This window comes from Caretta caretta, chromosome 1 (assembly GCF_965140235.1).
Source record: "Caretta caretta isolate rCarCar2 chromosome 1, rCarCar1.hap1, whole genome shotgun sequence".
Taxonomy (NCBI): Eukaryota; Metazoa; Chordata; order Testudines; family Cheloniidae; genus Caretta; species Caretta caretta.
The window spans coordinates 32,914,882-32,938,020 of NC_134206.1; the positions used below are offsets into that span (position 1 = coordinate 32,914,882).

At 43.3% G+C, this 23,139-nt stretch overlaps 2 protein-coding genes across 2 annotated transcripts in view; both read right to left on the bottom strand.

Moving 5' to 3' along the window:
* Positions 1-23,139, bottom strand: part of TRPC6 (transient receptor potential cation channel subfamily C member 6) — a 175,924-nt gene that overhangs the window by 85,932 nt on the left and 66,853 nt on the right. The gene's annotated exons all lie outside the window — the stretch shown is intronic.
* On the bottom strand, positions 1,111-2,958 carry LOC125633951 (uncharacterized). Its single transcript, XM_048843984.2, has 2 exons — positions 2,316-2,958; positions 1,111-1,728 (listed from the first exon to the last, which is right to left on the bottom strand). The coding sequence occupies exons 1-2, from the start codon at positions 2,923-2,925 to the stop codon at positions 1,577-1,579; spliced, it is 762 nt and encodes a 253-aa protein (XP_048699941.2). The 5' UTR covers positions 2,926-2,958; the 3' UTR covers positions 1,111-1,576.

A 23,139-nucleotide genomic window follows, 5' to 3' on the forward strand; every position in this document is an offset into this window, starting at 1 on the left:
ACTTTCATGGAACTTTGTGACTTGCTTTCCCCTGCCCTGAAGCGCATGAATACCAAGATGAGAGCAACCCTCACAGTTGAGAGCGAGTGGCGATAGCCCTGTGGAAGCTTGCAACGCCAGACAGCTACCAGTCAGTTGGGAATCAATTTGGAGTGGGCAAATCTACTGTGGGGGCTGCTGTGATACAAGTAGCCCATGCAATCAAAGATCTGCTGATATCAAGGGTAGTGACCCTGGGAAATGTGCAGGTCATAGTGGATGGCTTTGCTGCAATGGGATTCCCTAACTGTGGTGGGGCCATAGACGGAACCCATATCCCTATCTTGGCACTGGAGCACCAAGCCGGCGAGTACATAAACCACAAGGGGTACTTTTCAATAGTGCTGCAAGCTCTGGTGGATCACAAGGGACGTTTCACCAACATCAACGTGGGATGGCCGGGAAAGGTACATAACGCTCGCATCTTCAGGAACTCTGATCTGTTTCAAAAGCTGCAGGAAGGGACTTTATTCCCAGACCAGAAAATAACTGTTGGGGATGTTGAAATGCCTATAGTTATCCTTGGGGACCCAGCCTACCCCTTAATGCCATGGCTCATGAAGCTGTACACAGGCAGCCTGGACAGTAGTCAGGAGCTGTTCAACTACAGGCTGAGCAAGTGCAGAATGGTGGTAGAATGTGCATTTGGACGTTTAAAGGCGCGCTGGTGCAGTTTACTGACTCGCTTAGACCTCAGCGAAACCAATATTCCCACTGTTATTACTGCTTGCTGTGCACTCCACAATATCTGTGAGAGTAAGGGGGGAGACGTTTATGGCGGGGTGGGAGGTTGAGGCAAATCGCCTGGCTGCTGGTTACGCGCAGCCCGACACCAGGGCAGTTAGAAGAGCACAGGAGGGCGCGGTACGCATCAGAGAAGCTTTGAAAACCAGTTTCATGACTGGCCAGGCTATGGTGTGAAAGTTCTGTTTGTTTCTCCTTGATGAAACCCCCTGCCCCTTGGTTCACTCTACTTCCCTGTAAGCTAACCACCCTACCCTCCTCCCTTCGATCACCGCTTGCAGAGGCAATATAGTCATTGTTGCTTCACATTCATGCATTCTTTATTCATTCATCACACAAATAGGGGGATGACTACCAAGGTAGCCCAGGAGGGGTGGTGGAGGAGGGAAGGAAAATGCCACACAGCACTTTAAAAGTTTACAACTTTAAAATTTATTGAATGCCAGCCTTCTGTTTTTTGGGCAATCCTCTGTGGTGGAGTGGCTGGTTGGCCGGTGGCCCCCCCACCGCGTTCTTGGGCGTCTGGGTGTGGAGGCTATGGAACTTGGGGAGGAGGGCGGTGGGTTACACAGGGGCTGTAGTGGCAGTCTGTGCTCCAGCTGCCTTTGCTGCAGCTCAACCATACACTGGAGCATACTGGTTTGATCCTCCAGCAGCCTCAGCATTGAATCCTGCCTCCTCTCATCACGCTGCTGCCACATTTGAGCTTCAGCCCTGTCTTCAGCCCGCCACTTACTCTCTTCAGCCCGCCACCTCTCCTCCTGGTCATTTTGTGCTTTCCTGCACTCTGACATTATTTGCCTCCATGCATTCGTCTGTGCTCTGTCAGTGTGGGAGAACAGCATGAGCTCAGAGAACATTTCATCACGAGTGCATTTTTTTTCTTTCTAATCTTCACTAGCCTCTGGGAAGGAGAAGATCCTGTGATCATTGAAACACATGCAGCTGGTGGAGAAAAAAAAGGGACAGCGGTATTTAAAAAGACACATTTTATAAAACAGTGGCTACACTCTTTCAGGGTAAACCTTGCTGTTAACATTACATACATAGCACATGTGCTTTTGTTACAAGGTCGCATTTTGCCTCCCCCCACCGCGTGGCTCCCCCCTCAACCCTCTCCCCTCCCCATGGCTAACAGCGGGGAACATTTCTGTTCAGCCATAGGCAAACAGCCCAGCAGGAATGGGCTCCTCTGAGTGTCCCCTGAAGAAAAGCACCCTATTTCAACCAGGTGACCATGAATGATATCTCACTCTCCTGAGGATAACACAGAGAGATAAAGAACGGATGTTGTTTGAACGCCAGCAAACATACACTGCAATGCTTTGTTGTACAATGATTCCCGAGTATGTGTTACTGGCCTGGAGTGGTAAAGTGTCCTACCATGGAGGACGCAATAAGGCTGCCCTCCCCAGAAACCTTTTGCAAAGGCTTTGGGAGTACATCCAGGAGAGCCGCAAATGCCAGGGCAAATTAATCCTTTCACATGCTTGCTTTTAAACCATGTATAGTATTTTAAAAGGTACACTTACTGGAGGTCACTTCTCCACCTGCTGAGTCCAGGAGGCAGCCTTGGGTGGGTTTGGGGGGTACTGGCTCCAGGTCCAGGGTGAGAAACAGTTCCTGGCTGTCGGGAAAATCAGTTTCTCCGCTTGCTTGCTGTGAGCTATCTACAACCTCCTCCTCATCATCATCTTCTTCATCCCCAAAACCTGCTTCCATGTTGCCTCCATCTCCACTGAAGGAGTCAAACAACACGGCTGGGGTAGTAGTGGCTGAACCCCCTAAAATGGCATGCAGCTCATCATAGAAGCGGCATGTTTGGGGCTCTGACCCGGAGCGGCCGTTCGCCTCTCTGGTTTTCTGGTGGGCTTGCCTCAGCTCCTTAAGTTTCACGCGGCACTGCTTCGGGTCCCTGTTATGGCCTCTGTCCTTCATGCCCTGGGAGATTTTGACAAAAGTTTTGGCATTTCGAAAGCTGGAATGGAGTTCTGATAGCACGGATTCCTCTCCCCATACAGAGATCAGATCCCGTACCTCCCGTTCAGTCCAGGCTGGAGCTCTTTTGTGATTCTGGGACTCCATCATGGTCACCTCTGCTGATGAGCTCTGCATGGTCACCTCTGCTGATGAGCTCTGCATGGTCACCTGCAGCTTGCCACACTGGCCAAACAGGAAATGAGATTCAAAAGTTCGCAGTTCTTTTCCTGTCTACCTGGCCAGTGCATCTGAGTTGAGAGTGCTGTCCAGAGCAGTCACAATGGATCACTCTGGGATAGCTCTCTGAGGCCAATACCGTCGAATTGTGTCCACAGTACCCCAAATTCGACCCGGCAAGGCCGATTTAAGCGCTAATCCACTTGTCAGGGGTGGAGTAAGGAAATCGATTTTAAGAGCCCTTTAAGTCGAAATAAAGGGCTTCACCGTGTGGATGGGTGCAGGTTTACATCGATTTAACGCTGCTAAATTCGACCTAAAGTCCTAGTGTAGACCAGGGCTAAGTACACTCACACAGTAAAGAATCATAAAGCCTGTGTTTCCTGAATGCAAAGATAGAGTATGTGTGTGTGCGTGCTGAAAACAATACTGCAAACCACAAAGGTGGCATGTTTGGGCTCCAGGTGAAACCATAGCACTCAGTGCACCTGAGCTAGTACCAAGTGGTCAGGACTGACGGGAGGCTTGCAGCATACCTTTTACCCAGATGTAGTAAGTGAACAACTGCAGAGCTCCTGCCCTACCTAGGCACAATAACTCCCATCACCACCCATCAGATGCTACAGCTCCTGACTTGCCTCATAGTACACCACTGACTCTAAGAATGATCATCTAGCTCTTAGAATGAATGTGTATTTTGGGAGATTAATCATGGGCTATAGAACCTTTCACTTTATTTACAGACTCTAATCTGGCCAAGGTTAGTAGTGCCGGAAAGTCCTGCACAAAGATGTATGTGAAGTAGTGCTTTCAAACTGGCTTTCTGGGGACAGGTATTCAGATTTTATTTGGCATAAACTGGCTTCCAACTAGGAGGGTACAGTAACTGCATGCAGGTCAGAGGAAGCTTGTCCTGCTACTCCTGTGCTGTACATATACTGTAAGTATAGAGAAGGCTTCTTTGGCCAGTGCTCTCAATCTGGACTCTTTCAAGAGCACTAACTGCACTTTAAAATATTTGAAAAATAAATTTTAAATTATACAGACAATTAGATAGGTTAATAAATATTGGGCCAGATTGTGATCTCAGTCACAATGGTACAAATCCAGAGTAGGTCCCTAGAAACCAACGGGTTTAATTTTGATGTAGACTTATGTAGCTAAGAACGGAATATGGCACAGGGTCCATGTTCCTCTCTTTTCTTGTTGACTAGTTTAACTATAATAGAAAAGCAGCTTCTTCGCTGTCTTATTATCTTTTACTTCTTGTTAATCATATAATCATAGAACTGGAAGGGACCCAGGAGGTCATCTAGTCCAGTCCCTTGCACTCATGGTAGGACTAAGTATTATCTAGACCATCCCTGACAGGTGTTTCTCTAACCTGCTCTTAAAAATCTCCCATGATGATGGAGATTCCACAACCTCCCTAGGCAATTTATTCCAGTGCTATCCACCCTGATAGGTAGGAAGTTTTTCCTAATGTCCAGCCTAAACCACCCTTGCTGCAATTTAAACCCATTGCTTCTTGTCCTATCCTCAGAGGTTAAGAAAAACAATTTTTCTCCCTCCTCCTTGTAACAACCTTTTATGTACTTGAAAACTGTTATCATGTCCCCTCTCAGTCTTCTCTTCTGCAGACTAAACAAACCCATTTTTTTCAATCTTGCATCATAGGTCATGTTTTCTAGATGTTTAATAATTTGTGTTGCTCTTCTCTGAACTTTCTCCAATTTGTCCACATCTTTCCTGTAATGTGGAGCCCAGAACTGGACACAATACTCCAGTTGAGGCCTAATCAGTGTGGAGTAGAGCGCAAGAATTACTTCTCATGCCTTGGTTACAACTCTCCTGCTAATACATCCCAGAATGATATTTTCTTTTTTTGCAACAGTGTTGACTCATATTTAGCTTGTGATCCACTGTAACCCACATATCCCTTTCTTCTATACTCCTTCTTAGGCAGTCATTTCCCATTTTGTATGTGTGCTACTGATTGTTCCTTCCTAAGTGAAGTACTTTGTATTTGTCCTTATTGAATTTCATCCTATTTACTTCAGACCATTTCTCCAGTTTGTCCAGATCGTTTTGAATGTTAATCCTATCCTCCAAAGCACTTGCAACCCCTCCCAGCTTTGTATTGTCAGCAAACATTATAAGTGTACTCCCTGTGCCATTATCTAAATCATTGATGAAGATACTGAACAGAACCAGACCCAGAACTGATCCCTGCAGGACCTCACTTGATATGCCCTTCCAGCTTGTCTGTGAACCACTGATAACTACTCTCTGGGAACAGGTTTCAGAGTAACAGCCGTGTTAGTCTGTATTCGCAAAAAGAAAAGGAGTACTTGTGGCACCTTAGAGACTAACCAATTTATTTGAACATGAGCTTTCGTGAGCTACAGCTCACTCCACAGTATGCATCCGATGAAGTGAGCTGTAGCTCACGAAAGCTCATGCTCAAATAAATTGGTTAGTCTCTAAGGTGCCACAAGTCCTCCTTTTCTCTCTGGGAACAGTTTTCCAACCAGTTATGCACCCACCTTATAGCAGCTCCATTTAGGTTGTATTTCCCTACTTTGTTTATGATAAGGTCATGCAAGACAATCTGCTGCTTCCCCCCTATCCACAAGGCTTGCTAACCTGTCAAAGAAAGCTATCAGGTTGTTCTGATGCAATTTGTTCTTGACAAATCCATGCTGACTATTACTTATCACTTATTATCTTCTAGGTATCGGCAAATTGATTGCTTAATTATTTGATCCACTATCTTTCTGGGTACTGAAGTTAAGCTGACTGGTCTGTAATTCCCTGTGTTGTCCTTATTCCCCTTTTTATGGATTGGAACTATATTTGCCCTTTGCCAGTCCTCTGGAATCTTACCCGTCTTCCAAGACTTTTCAAAGATAATTGGTAACGGCTCACATATCTACTCAGTCAGTTCCTTAAGTATTCTAGGGTGTATGTCATCAGCCTCTGGTGACTTGAAGACATCTAACTTGTCTAAGTAATTTTTAACTTGTTGTAAAGTGATACTTCAGGGATTTGGCCCATTATATGTAAAGGAGAAATTGACACTAAAACATAAGTGGGTCTAGCACTGCTCCTGTGACTCTCAGACCCAAACTAGCTGTAGATATTTACAGAAATCTTTCAGACAAGTCAACATCACTCCATGACTGTATGAAAAGTGATAATAGCCAAAATATGCAAGTGAGTCGTTATAGGACCCTGCAAAGAAGAAATTGATCAAAAGAAAAGTACCATAAAGTTTAGGAAAATCTGCTTGATTGAAGTTTTTAAGTGGAAAAAAAGGATTGTGATTCTTGCCAATGAGCAAAAGGAGACAAGAATGGCTGTACCAGGCCATAGCTTAGGGCACTCAACACCTGCACACAAAAAAAGTAGATACTTATCCATCCTGTTTAATCTGCTGTAAGTTAGGATAGACAGGCAGGCAGAAGGGAAGAGTTTTTCTTTGTATATTTACTTATTCTTTGAGCCAGAGTGATTTAGAGATATATTGAGACTGCATCTTTTTTGCAACTTGAGCCCTAATTCAGCAAAGCTCTTAAGCACATGATTCAATCCCAGTGACCACAGTAGGAGCTGCTGACTGCTTAATACTTTTGAAAGTCAGGCTACTCATTTAGGCGCTTAGATGCAGATTTAGGAGACTAAGTTTAGGCTCTCATTATTGAAAATCTGGGCTGTTGTATGGATGTTGTTATGTATGCCAGAAGAATCTTACCCACAGTTGTCTATTCAACATCTGAAGAGCTAGACTCCATTATTTCTTCACATCTCTGCAGAATTGTCTTTTCCTGTACTATAAAAACATGCAAATAGGGTCCACACTGCTACATCCATGCACAAGTTACTAATATTTAAAACTCATTTTTAACACAAAGGCAATTGCCCAGCTTCAGTACCTGACTGATCACTAGACTACTACAGCCAGAGAACAGAAAATGTAAGGTCTGACGCATAGCTCTGACAGTTTAATCTAAGGTGATAAATTGTGATTCATCTACTCATTAGGCATGGACTGATGCAGCAGTGCCCATCTTGCTCATGTCAAACCCAACACTGAAATCCCCAAGACTTTTCTTAATGCCACTTTCTAAGCCATTTTTATTTGTGTATGGTGAGGTTTGCATTAAAATCATGTTAGGTTAATTTTAAAGGCACCTATTTCATTACAATGAATCTAAAGTCTTGTCCAATCATACTAATTACAAGACATGTTATGAGCATAGCACATACAGGCCCTGTTGTATATTACAAACATGTTGGTATCAATAGAGCATTATTAAATTACTCATAAGTCTGCAAACACAGACAAGATGGCCCTTATTATCTTATCACACATTTCAAATAAAATGATCGAGAAGCTTAAAAATAGCTCAAAAAAATCTTCCTTCTATCTTCAGAGTAGTATGCTATTTCCCCTAGTACGTCCTGCCACTGGTTAGAAAAATAAGCACTTAAAATAAAATCTGGGTTCTTGTACTAAAATTAATTCCTGATAAAACAAAATAAACTTCTATTATATACAAACAACTTGGACTTGATACTCTATCTCTGGAGACTACTGGTTTATTAAAGGTACGTTGTCAAAACAGAATCATGAGTCAAATTCTGTGCTGCATCTCTCAACATAGATAGCTGAGCCTGGGGGATGGAGGGGCAAATGTGGCTTTTTCAGCTTCAAAAGGGATAAAATTGATATCTCTACAATTCACAAGTAACAAAAAGGATTTCGATATAGCCCTGTAATCTCTATGAAGCAGCAGTCTTTGCCAGCTTCTCTCCGTAGTAAGAAGGTTTAGTGGGATGTCCATAATAAAATGCCTACAAAGAAGCTGACAATGGATAGTGCACTAAAACCACTGCATATCATACCAAACAACATTGTCTCACTGTTTCCTTGTGCTCTCCCATCTGTTTGTTGTATCTACCTGTTGTCTCTTGTCTTGTACTTGGATTGTAAACTCCTTGGAGTAGGGACAATCTCTGTGTCACGTGTTTGTACAATGCCTAGCACAATGGGACTCCTGTTCATAAGTGGGGACCCTAAGCCTAACCGTGACACAAATAATAAACAATAACAACTGTTGTCAATAGAAGTTTAATATATAGAGAGAGACTCTTTAAACACACACTAGATCTCTGTATTTGCCTGAAAAGTAATTTAAAATGTTCATTGTAAACTTATCTTTACTCTAATAAAGGCAACGATTTAAAAATGCTATCAACCTGGATATTTATATCATGCTGATCATAATGGTGTCTAAACACCTACCATACTAGGTAGATTAGATAAAGTAAGATAGATAAAATAGATAAAATAATTGGATTTGGTCAAGCAGGCCCTGCAATTTCATCCAACCAAATCTTGGTTATACATGAAAAACTAGGGGCATCATCCTCATTTAAACCATGGATGGTGGTAACTTTATTAGTAACAAAACAAAACAAAAAAATCCATAAGGTGAAACCAATAGGACCAATATTAAATGTCTTGAGCCAGGCATTTCTCTAACACATAGTCTTTTCCTGCTTGGTCTCCTTCCACCCACCACAATCTGACATCAATTCTGGGCAAGAAAATAGAGTGGCTGATACAGGACTCTATCAATAAATAAGTAAAAGAAAGTAATGGAATTAATGCAAATCAACAAGGGTTTATGAAAAATAGACCCTGTCAAACTAAGGACATTTTTTAAATGAGATTACAAATTTGGTTGATAAAGGTAATAGTGTTGACGTAATAGACTTCAGTATGGCATTTGACTTTCACAACATTTTGATTAAAAAACTGTAACAATATAAAATTAACATGGCACAGATGAAGTGGATTAAAAATTGGCTAGATGACAGGCCTCAAAATGTAACTCTAAACAGGGAGTCATCATTAAGTCGGTCTGTTTCCTGCCGAGACTGATTCTTGGCTCTACAATATTTAACATTTTTATGAATGACATGGAAGAAAAAATAAAATCATCACTGATAAAGTGTGTAGATAACACAAAAATTGGGGGAGTGGTAAATAATGAAGAGGATAGGTAACTAATTCAGAGTGACCTGGATTGCTTGATAAACTGGGTACAAGCAAATAATGTGTGTTTTAACATGGCTAAAGGTATATATAGACATCGAGGAACAAAGAATGTAGGCCATAGTTACAGAATGTGGCACTGTATCCTGGGAAGCAGTGACTCTGAAAAAGATTTGGGGGTTGTGGTTGATAATCAGCTGAACATGATCTCCCAATGTGATGCTGTGGCCAAAAGGGCTAATATGATCCTGGGATGCATAAATAGGGGAATCTTGAGTAGGAGTAGGGAGGTTATTTTACCTCTGTATTTGGCACTGCTGCAATTGCTGCTGGAATATTGTGTCCAGTTCTGGTGCCCACAATTAAAAAAGGATGTTGATAAATTGGAGAGGGTTCAGAGAAGATTGAATGATTAAAGGATTAGAAAACATGCTTTATAGTGATAGACTCAAGGAGCTCAATTTATTTAGCTTAACAAAGAGAAGGTTAAGGGTTGACTTAATTACAGTCTATAATGGGGAACAAATATTTAATAATGGACTCTTCAGTCTAGCAGAGAAAAATATAATATGATACAATGGCTGGAACTTGAAGCTAGAAAAATTCAGACTGGAAATAAGGCATAAATTATTAATAGTGAGATTAATTAAACCATTGGAACAATTTACCAAGGGTCATGGTGGACTCTTCATTACTGACAATTTTTAAATCAAGATTAGATAATTTTCTAAAAACTATTCTCTAGGAATTATTTTGGGAAATTTTATGGCCTGTGTCACACAGAAGGTCTAGACTAGATGACCAGAATGGTCCCTTCTGGCCTTAGAATCTATGCATCTATGAAACTGTGAGCTCTCTCTCTCTCTCTCTCACACACACGCCTTTCCATTTCCTCCCATAAAACAATCCTGCCCCCTTGAAATTGCCTACTGACCCTGCAGGCCTCTCATTCCCACATGTTACCCATGCCTCCCAAAGCCTGCCCCTAGACAGCACCAATCCCAACCGATAGGCCACTCCCTTAGTGCAGGGGTAGAAATAAGCAACCCTCCCGCCTTGCAAATGAGAATCACAGATTACTTCCATTGACCCCAAACTTGTCTTCAGTGCAGGCTGAGCACGCGCGTGCACACACATACAGCTCTTACCCTTCCCAGCACAGTAAACTATAGAGCAATTTAAAAACAAACAATAAAAGCAAGAGACACGTGTTTTCATAACAAAAATGTAAAAAAAAAAAACCAAAAAAAACACAGGAGTCTCTTAAAGGGCTCAGCCTTGCAACAGACACATCGCAGGTGGGGTGACAGGGCATGAGCCTAGGACCTTGATTGTGCCACTGACTTTCTCTGTGACCTTGAGCAAGTCACGTCACCACTCTGTGCCTCTTTCCGCTCTCACTGGTCTATTTAGTTTATGAGGGACAGCATAAACAGGGGCTGTCTCTCACTGTATGTTTGTACTGTGCCCTGATCTTGGCTGTAGCCTCTAGATGTTCCTGTAATACAAATCATTAATAAGATCATCAAATACAATGGAACAGTGACCCAGAGAAGACAGCAATTTGAGGGGCCTGGTTGCCCTTTAAGGGCTGAAAAACTATACATTTGACAATGTGGTCAAAACTGAGAACATCTGTATATCTCAGGTATGGCAGAAGTTACAAATGCCTGGCCCTAGCAAACCAAATCCCTCTCATATCTCTTGTCTACCCAGGAGCCGAGTCAAATTGTGCCCTTATTACAAGCATTTACCCTCTTTCTGCTTCTTCTCACTGCGTCCTCAGTAGGATGATACAGTTGCTCTGGCCACCCCTCTTGCTGCGTAATGTTCAGCATGCTGATTGCGGGCACTGCCACCATGGTGTCCCGTCATGGTCATTGGCTGGCTGTGGAGTGAGGGTCCATACACCTCTCAGTAGGCCATCACTCCTTCCGCCATGTTCCTCTTCATGCCATCCCCACATCCCTCCCCCTTCCCCGTGTCTCACTTCTACAGAGAACAGGTTGAGGCGGAGGGACGGCAGTGTGTTTAAAACGGTCTTGCACCCTGAAGTTACACTCTCATAATGTGCTGCTTCCTTTAGTCATGCCCTCTTTCATTCTGACCACACCCACACAATTTTAAACAGTGTATGGGGTGAGAGCTGATGATAAGTTATGCTGCTTACTGTTCATTCTTCAGGGCAGCAAACACAAGAGGGCCTATGGTTTGGAGTATGATGGCCAACTTTTATATGAAGTGGTGTAACTTACACTTTTTAATTCCCTTGTATGGCATGCAATGAACTGGATAATTAGGTGTCTGAATCCAAGGGCCGTCAAGAATCCTAGATGTAACAGAGGACAGATACCAGCCCACTTTCTGGTCCATCTGTACTCTGGTGGCACAAAGGTTCAGTAACTGAGCCCTAAATGGGTGGCAGAGGATTCCCCCACACTGATAGACTCACCCATTGCTCTTGGGTCAGCATAGCAGGCTCTAAGACACCTCTCCTGACCCTTCCCCAACCTACCCCCATTGTAGGGGACATACTGGGACAGCATGGGTCTGAGGGGCCTGAGATTACCTAATTTACACTGGCAGGCCAAACCAGCAAGAGGAGAGTGCATCAGTGGACTTAAAATAACCTTTGCCCCTTCTCTCTTCATCTGTGAAGAACAGGATTCTGGTACAGTTGGGCATCTGCGCCCGGAATGAACGTCAAAGATAGTTCTCCTATTGTATTTTTGAATAAGAGGCATGAAGTGCACAAGCCATAATAGTGTAAACTAATAAAAATTCATTTCTGTGTAAGTTTTTGTCTTTATTTGTAACATAAACCTGGCTTTTGATAATGAAGATCACATTACTCAGGTGACAGGACAGCAATGCAGACAGACTATATACTGGAGAAGGAAATACATTTGGTTCACTTTTCCAAATAAAGTCATAGTCATTCAGTTTCTGGTTTCTTCTCATAGAAGCATGGAATCTAATTAATACCACAATAACATATATGTATAATTAACGGATCTATGGTTATGAAATCACTTTATCTGTAAGAAAGAAAACACACCAAAGAGGCTAATGCAGCTAAGTGTCGAGATTAGACACTGGTCTGAGTTACAAAATGTTGTTCTAGATTTTGATCCCTGCAGTTCTGGAGGGTTCAGATACAGGGTTTTGATTCAGGCTATGTCTAATAAAAATTGACATATGAAATTAAACACTACTATTTTAAAGATATAAACAACCTGGTTCAGTAAATCAGAGGCTAGGGAGATAGGCCATTATTTATTAACTACCTAGAAGCACAGGCAGAGTCCAATGTTCTCTGGGGGACAATGGAACCAAATTCCACATCCACTAAAGGGCAGCATTTTCCTGAATTCTGCAGCAACTACTGCTAAATTCTGTGGCAACATTAATTTACTCTCTCACTGCCATTTCCATCTAGGGTGACCAGGTGTCCTGATTTTATAGGGACAGTCCCGATATTTGGGGCTTTGTCTTATATAGACTCCTATTACCCCTCACCCCCGTCCCAATTTTTCACACTTGCTGTCTGGTTACCCTATTTCCATCAGCCCCAGGGCCTCCTCACAAACACACACAGAACTATGAGCCACAGCTGGAAAATACTCACTGACGAAAGATGAACTGATGATTATTTTCAGAGTATGATTTCTGAGGAATGCTTTTTACTGTGCTCTCCAGGTGATTCTACACCCTGAGCCTCACCTCTTCTGGTATTGTCCAAGTGGCCCAGCTGAAGCCCTCTTTCCCCTCACACGTAATTGGGAAGGCAATAGCTAGTAGCAGCTTCTGAGGGTCATTCTTTCTGGCTACCCAGACCTCAGCTGCTGCGCTGTTCTCCAGGCTGCCCAACACACTAGCCTTCACTTCTTATTCTACACTCTCCATGGCTGCAAGCTAGACTCTGAAGTAGGCTCTCTACTGCCTAGCTCTGTGGAACAATACGGGGAGCATGCATTGTGTCATCTCTTTTGCTCTTTAGACAACAGACGCAACAGAAAGCAACCAGACGGTCACAGGGAGGTCCAAATAACCAGTTTTATAAATAACATACAGCATGCAAGGCCGAGCTACATACATATGCTGCTGCTGTGGCCAGCAGCAGATTTTGCAAACAGGGGGCAATGGTCATTAGCGGTGCCTCCCTATTCAACAAGTCCATTCATTCTCCTCCACCACCGCTCCTCCTCCTCTCTGCAGCAGCACCCTTCCCTCCAACTCTGCAATCCTAGTGAGGAGGGGAGGCCCCCCGAGAAGGAAGCAGAGACTGGAGAGCAAGCCACTCCATACTCACCTGGCAGCAGCAGCTCCTGTCCCATGGAGTTAGACCTGGCTTCCCACTCCAGTCATTGCAACCTGGTACACAGGGGTCACAGCACCATCAGGTCTGCCCCTCTGTCATGGCGGAAAGGCAGTAAGGCCAAATTTGATAGTGGCGTTGCGACATGGTGCACAGGGTCACAGCACCACACGACCCCGTGCTCCAAGACACAACACTTGGAATGGAGAGTGGGTCCAGCCCTGCAGGACAGGAGCCACTCCTGCTGGGTGAGTGCAGGGTGGGCTCACTCTTCAGCCTCATGAAAATTCACGATGCTCACCTCCTTTTGTCAATTGCATAATGTGCTTGAAAAGGTGCCACACATATGCCTAGAGACCACTGAGGAGGCAATGCCCCCCATAGTTCCCTATTAATTCCCCCACTGTTGGAAGACAGTGCGGCCTACTAGAGGGCTTGCAAACTGTTGAAAGTGTTACAGACCAGTTCCAATTCACCACACACTTTACACTGTCAGAGTTTTAAAGCTATTAATAAATAATAACTAGGCTGGTCAGAATTTGATTTTTATTTTTTCTAATCTCAATGATTTTTATTTTAAGACTTTTTTCTATTTGTATTTTTACAGTTGGGGGTGGGGAGAGCAGGGTTGGGGTTAAGGTTAGGGCAGTGCTGAGAGTGGGGCAGCAGGGGGCTCCCTGTGCGGCAGAGAGGCCCAAGACCCCAGGGCACAACATGTTGAGGAGGTTGCAGTCATCCTGGCCAGACAGAGCAGAGATCCCCTGACCAGGACTGTAAGGAGGAAGATGAGCCACAGCAGTGGGGAGGTCATGCAGCTGCTGAACAGTTCCCGCCAGGGGACAGCTGCCACCCTCCTGGCTGGTGAGTGAGTAAGCTAGAGTAGAGACTTGACAGCAGAGCTGCAGAGGGCTCCCTGCATAGCCATTGGGCTGGTGACACTAGATCCCTGCAGGCACAAGGCGCGGGGAAGGCTGGGGTCCTGGCAGGGCAGAGCAGAGACCCCCAGCCAGGGCTGCAATGAGGATGAGTCCCTCAGAGGTCACTCTGCTGCTGAATGGCTCCTGCCTGGAGATGGAGCAATTCAGAAATGGGGTGGCATCCTCCAAAGCCAGGCATGTCTCCTCCTCCTTGCAGTCCTGGACGGGAGTCTCTGCTCCACCAGGCCAGGACAGCAGCCTTCCGCCACACCTGAGCATCACCAGCTTACTAGCCATGCAGAAACCTTCTGCAGCTGCTGTCAAGTCTCTTGAGGCAGTGCAGGTAGCACAGGTGCAGGGCCAGTGATCCCTGATCCCTGCAGGCATGCCAAATGTTACTGATGTATACTTTTTTTCCCATTGATTTCTGTGAGTCTGCTGAAATTGATGTTTGCTGTCATTTACTGATTAAAACAGAATCCTGCCAAGTCCAACAGTAAAATAATGTACCAACATACTGCAGTATGTAAAATCCACATGCTTTGGAGTTTTATTATAAGAATAAAATTGTGGGAAATTTGCACAAACTTTGGACTGGGGTAGGCCAGATGATTGCCCCTTCCTTCCCCTACATGCACTGTCTACTCAAATGTCCTGATTTACCCTCCCTGACCTTTTAGTTATCTTCTAGGGATCAAGATCTTGTGGTCTGACCACTTTATAACTGGCCAGTTGTCCCCTGCTGCCTGGATGTTCAGCAGGAAGCTTGCTGACCGTTCCAACCTCTGCTCTTTTGAGGGTATGTCTGTATGGGTATATCTACACTGCAACATAAGCCCATGCTTGATCATGGGCTCAAGCCTAACTCCCCTTGCATCTACACTACAATTGCACTAACCCAGAGCTCAGCCCCACAGGGTGGAAGGGTCTGAGCACAAGTCAGGACCCAGAGTTCAAGCCCTACTGCTTTGCATTATAGATGAAGCCCTGATTGACTCATGTCCCAGTAGTCTGCCAGAAGTATCCCACAATTCCATAGGACAATTTCCTTAGTCTTCTGTATACCAACAATCTCCAATCCACTCTGCTGAAAATGGGAGCCACTCCCCACCCTTTGGTGAATGGCAGCAGCTCAGGTCAGCGTTAGCCCACTCTCTTCTGATCACTGTGGTGAAAGCACACTATCAGAGAGCCTCTTGGATTTGCAATGGAGAGTGAATCAATCAAGACTTTTGCAAAGTGAGCTGCATCATGGTCACAGGAGCACAGCCAAATTTTGGTGAATCTCTGGTGCAATGCCAGTAAAACTGTGGACTTCAGCAAAAGCACCAGAAATGACCACACATACCAGCAGATAGCTAACAAGCTGGCAGCACTGCAGATTTTCCAGACAGGTGATTGGTACAGGGAGCATATTAAGAGGCTGAAGAGCAAGTACTGGAAGACCAGGGACAAGAATCACATCTTGGGCAGTTCGCCAACAACATGTGCATTGTGTGATTACTTTGATCGGGTTCTGGGCATTGCTCCCAGCACAGAGCCAACCATGCTTCATGGTGACCTGGTCAGCCGGAATGGTGCCCTGAATCCAGCATGGGGACTGATGGGAGCCAGCAGCAGGTTCCCAATGCGGATCATGAAGTGACTATTTTAATGAAGCCAGTCCCAGAGCAGATTGTGGATTTGGATCAACAGCAAATTCTTGGTCTCTGCTTGGAAGGGCTGTTTGATTCCCCCTCCCCACAAAGGAACAGCCCACTGCCAAGAAAATGTTGCCAAAATGTCCACCAGCATCTCACAGATGCTCTCCCAGTTTCCTGACACAGGAGTGAAAGTGCAAGCAAGAGAAGTTCATCAAAAGGTGCCACCTCCCTGTTGCTGGCACCGGTAGCTGGGACCACACAGACCAAAATGACTGCTTGGCAGGTAGTATTAGCGGCTGTTCAAACTTTCCTACCATTGCACCACTGTCCTAGGGCTACAGTGGCCACATTTCAGGGGCATGCTAGGGACTCTGGGATTTGGTTACTTTGACTTGCATGCGCTTTGACTTGTGTGCATTGCAGTGTAGACACGAGAACCCCAGGTTCGAGCACGGGTTAGAAAAGTCTTAACGTAGGGTTAAAAAAACAGTGTAGATGCTCAAGCCAAGGGTTCTCTAACATGCGTCAGTTGACTTGAGTCCCACTAACCTGTAGCTTACAGTGCACTGCAGATAAACCCAAGAGGCTTTGGGGGATAACAGATTGTCTGAATCTCCTCCCAGTCATCTGACTGCTGCAGTAATTACCCTTTACTTCTAGAGGCTGAGAGAAGACAAGTAATACACTGGGCCTAATGAAATCCCCATTCTGACATTAAACAGGCTGCTGGGTTACTCCATTCTTAGCTCTTTTTCATTATGAAAAGTTCCATCTATGGCTATACTTTGTTTCCTGGGCTTCAGCCAGTTTTCGGTCCAGTATCCTATTTCTTCTTTTGTTCAGTGATACTATACTACAGCAGTTAATCTCTGATGTGGAATCATGTCAGAAAATTGAAGTGTACTACATCCAATGAATTTTCCGTATCTGACATGACAGTTATACAGTATCTTAAAAGAACTTCAGGAAATTAACTAAGCATGAGCTCCTGCCCTTGAATTTAAGTTGGCTATCAATAATCAAACTGTTCTTTTTCAGGGATTCTCCTACACTATCTATTGGGAAATTCCAGGATTTTGAGGTAGCAGATAACCTATCAGATTAAAATATTTCAGTCTCCTCCTTTCAGAACTTAATCCTTGAGTCTAAGCACCCCTACATCAGGACAAATCTCGATCACTAAGATAACAGAACAGCAGGGGGAACAGAGACGACCGCTACTATGTCTCTCAAGCTTTGTCCTATTTTAGCAACACATTAGTTTATTAGTGCAACACATTCAAATATCTGTCTCCAGGGATTAAGAATGTGTTCACTTTATCTTCCAGAATAATTCAAATGGCATTTTTGGTCTATTTTGGTGAAAAGATCCTTATCTGGAGAAAAAATATAATAATGAGAGCTGGACAAAGAAAGGCAATAATGTTTCATGGAGGCTTTTCTAATGTCAAAATCTGGTTTAGTTCCAAATCAGAACAAAACCCTACATTTTCAAAATTCCCCATGAAAGGGAATGGTGCTCTAGCTCTGGGGCAATCCACCTGGTGGGCTGCCCAAAAGCAGGAGAGCCTGGAAGTTGCGTGAGCCTAGGTTGTTGAGGCACCATGAACCTGGGAGTCATGACTCCCAGGGCTTTCAGGCTCCTGACTACTTGGTAGCACACCAGCTGGCCTGCCAAAGAGCTGGGTGGGTGAGCTGGCAGGAAACCAGGCAGCTTTTTGATAGAACCTGGCCTGGGTTCCATTGGAACTTCACTGAAATCAAATGGTCTCCTGGAAACAATTTGATTCCAACAGAAAAATCACCAGATTTTTTCCAACCAGCTCTAATAATAATGTAATACTTATTTGGGGCTAGATGTGACTTTAGGCACAGCCCAAAGCAAGAAAAGAAGCATGATCCAAATATTTAGCATGCCTGGAACTCAAGAGACCTGGGTTCAATTCCCTGCTCTGCCATAGACTTCCTGTGTGACTTTGGGCAAGTTCTGTAGTTTCTCTCTATGCTTCAGCTACTCATCTGTGAAATGAGGATAACAACACTGCCCTACCTGACACGGATGTTGTGAGGTTAAATACATTAAAGATTCTGAGGTGCTCAGACACTACAGTAATGGAGGCCATATATGTACATAAGATAAACTGCACAGTCCCAGGAGGCATGGAGACTCAGAAACATCCCCTGAGACACCCCAGCTTGCTGCACACTACTTGTTCACCTACACAAGCCCAGAATCAATAGTTTTCTTCTGGCTGGCTTGAAGGAGAGCACACAGAGTGCACTTACGTCTGAGAAAGCAAGTCAAAATGGCTTTCATTGCCTCTTGAGCACAAGTTTAGGGCTAGTCTACACTGGCAACGTGGCTTGCGTAGTCGCAGCAGAGTGCTGGAATAGAGCTCTCCCAGCACTCTAAAAATACCACCTCCACGAGGGGTGTGGCTCTTAGCACTGGTCTGAAGTTCTGCATGTTCACTTATGTTGCATAAATACATGGAACAAGCCTCTTAAGAACAAAGTTCAAAGTGAAGAAACTCTCTCATGGATAAGAAACACAGGCCTTGTCTACCCAAGAAAGTTGCACATGCAAAAGTTAAAGCATGAATTTAAACCAATATAGGTAAATCAGTGCAAAATGCTTTGTTGACAGTCTTATTTCTGTAAAGGAGTTGCTTATTTTGTCCTAGTTACACCTGTTCCTAAAAGACTTATGCTGAAATAAACTACCCTTGTACCAAAATAAGTGTCTACATAGCTTTTTGCACTGGCTTAACTATACTGGTTTAAATTCACACCTTAACTTGTACCAGGGCAACATTCCAGGCCATAGATGAGAATAAACTGCATGTGCTTAAATTCAAAATAATATAGATGAACAGAGAGAAAATTGCCTTTTTGTTCTGGTGTTGTGAGCAGTACTAAATACAACAGTGATAAAGACCATAGATAAAGAGATTAGACAGATAACAACAAGCTGGCCTAGCAACCCATTAAACTGACTAGCTCATCTGGCATTAGCGCAATTCTCCAGCAGCCCAATCTGGGCCTGTATTTGTTCTGTTCACTCCAAGCAAAGTGTATAAACAGCCTTTAAACATTAGCCCCCTTTATCAGCCACCATGATACAGTCAGTAATCAGGGTATACCTTGCTATAAAGATACACCAAGTTGGCCTGAAGACCACCAAGCCTGGGCTCTGAGAGACTAAATGGAGCAGTTGGGAAGGAACTGAGAATTCCAGGCTGCAAATAGCCAAGAGTTTAATACTAAGGACAACACAAATGCCCCAAATGATCTCAGCTGTGGCAGGGTACATAAGTACTGGGTTTTATGGATACGTGGGGCCTTAGCCCCATTAATGTTCTGGAAAGCAGGCCCAGACCTACCTATGTTTGAGCCAGGGGCACAACACAAATTTTGCCAAGGAGGGCGCCTAGGTTACCTGCCCAGCTTCTGCAAATTTGATTTGCATTACGAACTGGTGCACATGATGGAAGGACAGCTGGGCCAAATTTGACTGCTGTGTGACCTAGCATGCGGGGTCACAATGCCATTCAAATTTGGCCCAGATGCCCCTCTGTCACCCCATGCCTACTGGGGGGAAGGGAGTTCACCCCCTGACCTATGGGGCTCTACCAAAAAATTTACAAACCCAGCTACTATGGCAGTGGAATGTGGGGGAGAACCAGGTCTCAGGCCACTCAGGGCTTTATTAAATTTCAACTGAAAGTTAATCAGAAGCCAGCATTAGTTATGGTTCTACCCTCTCCACAGTCAAATCCCTCCTGTAGACTTCCTATCTGCTGTCATGCTTTGGAAAAAAAATACCAGTAGATGGCTTATACTGGAAAGTTTGAGAGGTAACCACATGCTACCACAGGCAATCATCTGCTTTATAACATTTCACATATGTTGTACCCTTTTTCTTTTGCCATCTATTCATCTGTCAAGACTGTGAGCTCCTCATGGCAAGGACTGTACCTTCTTTTTTTTTTTGGAAAGCACCTTGCATAACTGTGGACATGACTATATATAAGTAATAATATGGATCAACTGTGTTATGCTCAAGGTGGCTCAACCCACTAAGAAGGTTGACTTCTCACTTGCTTTAACTTCATGGTGGATGACTTGTAAAAAGTCTAATTATATATGCATATTGAAAGGTTTTTCGTGTTCCCCTTTAAGATGTGAGTTTCTTGGCATTAACGAGCCTTAAGTTATGATGCTACAGATGAACTTTGATCTCTTTTCTTGGCTCTATTAGCTTTTTCAGACTGTGATTTGTTTAAAAAAGAAAACATACAAAGATTCCTGGCGTGGGAGGAAAGAGATACTGTGTGGGAGAAAACCAGACAAACACATTTTTAAATGAAAGATGTGCTGGTAAAAGTCTGGCTGCAGAAACAGAGTGAGTGCCCTTTTAGAGAAAAATTAAACGAGCAAATAAAAAGCAAAATAAAAATCACTCTGAGAGTGAATACAAAGAAAGGACTAAATAAAGAAATAAAGGCAATAGAAGACACGAGAAAATGTGTGAATAGTGGTCACCATGAAAATTCATACGATTTTACCTTTGCCTGATAAACACATATCTCTGTGATTAGTACTGGAAACGCTGCAGTAATGTTAATTACTTACAAACATGACATGTAAAAGGCCTGGTTTTCAAAGCTGCTCAGCGTCTGCATCTCCCATTGACTTCCAGTAGAACTGTGGGTCCTAAGCACCTCTGAAAATCAGATTCAAAGCACATACTGGATTTTTATTTTTTTTTAATAGTTTTCTCTCTTATCCAATGTAAGCAATAAACCAAGTCTCTTTATATAGTGGATCAAACTATTTTCTCCCAAGAAAGTTAATGGGGTTACACTAGTGTAACTGAGAGGAACTAGGTTTAGTATGTTGCATTCTTTTCCCAATACTCTCAATCATAACGCTCGCTGGTCTAATGTTTCAATGTTCCTGGGCATAACCTTCCCTGTATAATATATCTCTGTTGAAAGTGTTGCTGGGTAGAGCTACAATAATAATGGCAGTGTGACAGTAGCAAAAATCAGAATAAAATGGCACCATTTCAAAATAATGTAATTATTTAGAGCAGACTATTTTTAATTAATTTGACATTTCCTCATTTATTTTCAATCTGAATCAGAACAAAACCAAATATTTTTGAAAATTCCCCAAAAATGGAATTCCAAAAAAGATTCTTCGATTTGGAAATTTCTTCGATTTGGAAATGTGAAATTCTGAAATGAAATTTCAAAATTTTCTGAAACAAATTTTTGTTCATTTTGAAATATTTTGTCACCCAGGAATTTTTGTCAAATCGATACATTTCGCTAAATGTTCTGATTTTGACAAAAGCAGCATTTTTCACCAAAAAAAGGTAATCATACACTCATAGCACTGGAAGGGACCTTCAGAGGTCATCTAGTCCAGTCCCTTGCACTCATGGCAGGACTAAGTATTATCTAGACCATCCCTATTAGGTGTTTGTCTAACCTGCTCTTAAAAATCTCCAATGATGGAGATTCCACAACCTCCCTAGGCAATTTATTCCAGTACTTAACCACCCTGACAGTTACGAAGTTTTTCCTAATGTTCAACCTAAAACTCCCTTCCTGCAATTTAAGCCCCACTGCTTCCTGTCCTATCCTCAGAGGTTAAGAAAAACAATTTTTCTCCCTCCTCCTTGTAACAACCTTTTATGTACTTGAAAACTGTTATCATGTCCCCCTCAGTCTTCTCTATTCCAGACTAAACAAACCCATTCTTTTCAATCTTGCATCATAGGTCATGTTTTCTAGATGTTTAATAATTTTTGTTGCTCTTCTCTGGACTTTTGCCAATTTTTCCACATATTTCCTGAAATGAGGTGTTCAGACACAATACTCCAGTTGAGTACTGGACACAATACTCCAATTGAGGCCTGATGAGTGCAGAGTAGAGCAGAAGAATTACTTCTCATGTCTTGCTTACAATACTCCTGCTAATACATCACAGAATGATTTTCGCTTTTTTTGCAACAGCATTACACTGTTGACTCATATTTAGCTTGTGGTTCACTAAGACCCCCAGATCCCTTTCTGCAGTACTTCTTCCTTGGCAGTCATTTTCCATTTTGTATTTGTGAAACTGATTGTTTCTTCCTAAATAGAGTACTTTGCATTTGTCTTATTTATCCTATCATCCTATTTACTTCAGACCATTTCTGCAGTTTGTCCAGATCATTCTGAATTTTAATCCTAACCTCCAAAGCACTTGCAACCCCTCCCAGCTTGGTATCATCCGCAAACTTTATAAGTGATGAACATTTTCTGACCAGCTCTAGTCAGAATGTGACCTCAGATATTCCTGAGTAACCCAAACTGGGGATTCAGGCCCTGAAGGAAGGGTTTATCCGGAAGAGTAGTGGAGTGAAAACCTGTGAGAGGTGGAGTAGGAAAAGGCTCAGGGAAATGGCATCAAGGTGTCACATTGCAGGCCTTGGCTGTTGATCAGAGTTCCTGAGCTGGAGTTCCCCTACCAGCCACTGGGGAAGTGGCACAGTCTAGGCAGTATGGGAGAACACTGCCATTTTGGATGGAGAGACTTTGATAACCCCTGAAAAACACACAGGTTATGTCTACACTGCAACTAAACACCTATTGCTGGCCTGTGTCAGCTGACTTGGGCTCTATGGACTTGGGCTGTGGGGCTGTAAAATTGTGGCACAGATGTTCACGCTCAGGCTGGAGTCAGATTCTGGGACCATCCTCTCTCATAGAGTCCCAGAGCTTGAGTTCCAGCCTGTACATCTACACTGCAATTTTACAACTCCACAGCCCAAGCCCCATAAGTCCAAGTCAGCTGACCTAGGCCAGCCTTGATTGTGCCTTGGGTCTTTTATTTCAGTGTATCTGTACCCTTGTGGTTGTTAGTGAGACAGATCAGCCTGTTCATGATATCACCTGATCTTCAGCTAGGTGAAGAGTTATATGAAGAGGTGCTTAGGGATCCAGCAACTCCTTAACGCAAGGAAGATTAACTTTATGTAATCATGAAAAATGAGAGGAAAAAAAAACCTCTTACTGGTCAAAAAGGCCTGATATGCCTCACAATATTTTAAAATATCAGAATGTTAGGGGATTAAATTAAAGAATTGATACAATTATTCCTGTTAACAAAAGTAATTTATATCACCAAAAGAATATGCAACAAAATCTTATAAGCATAAGGGAAAAATCTTTTCAGAATTCTTCTAGGTATGATAAATTCATT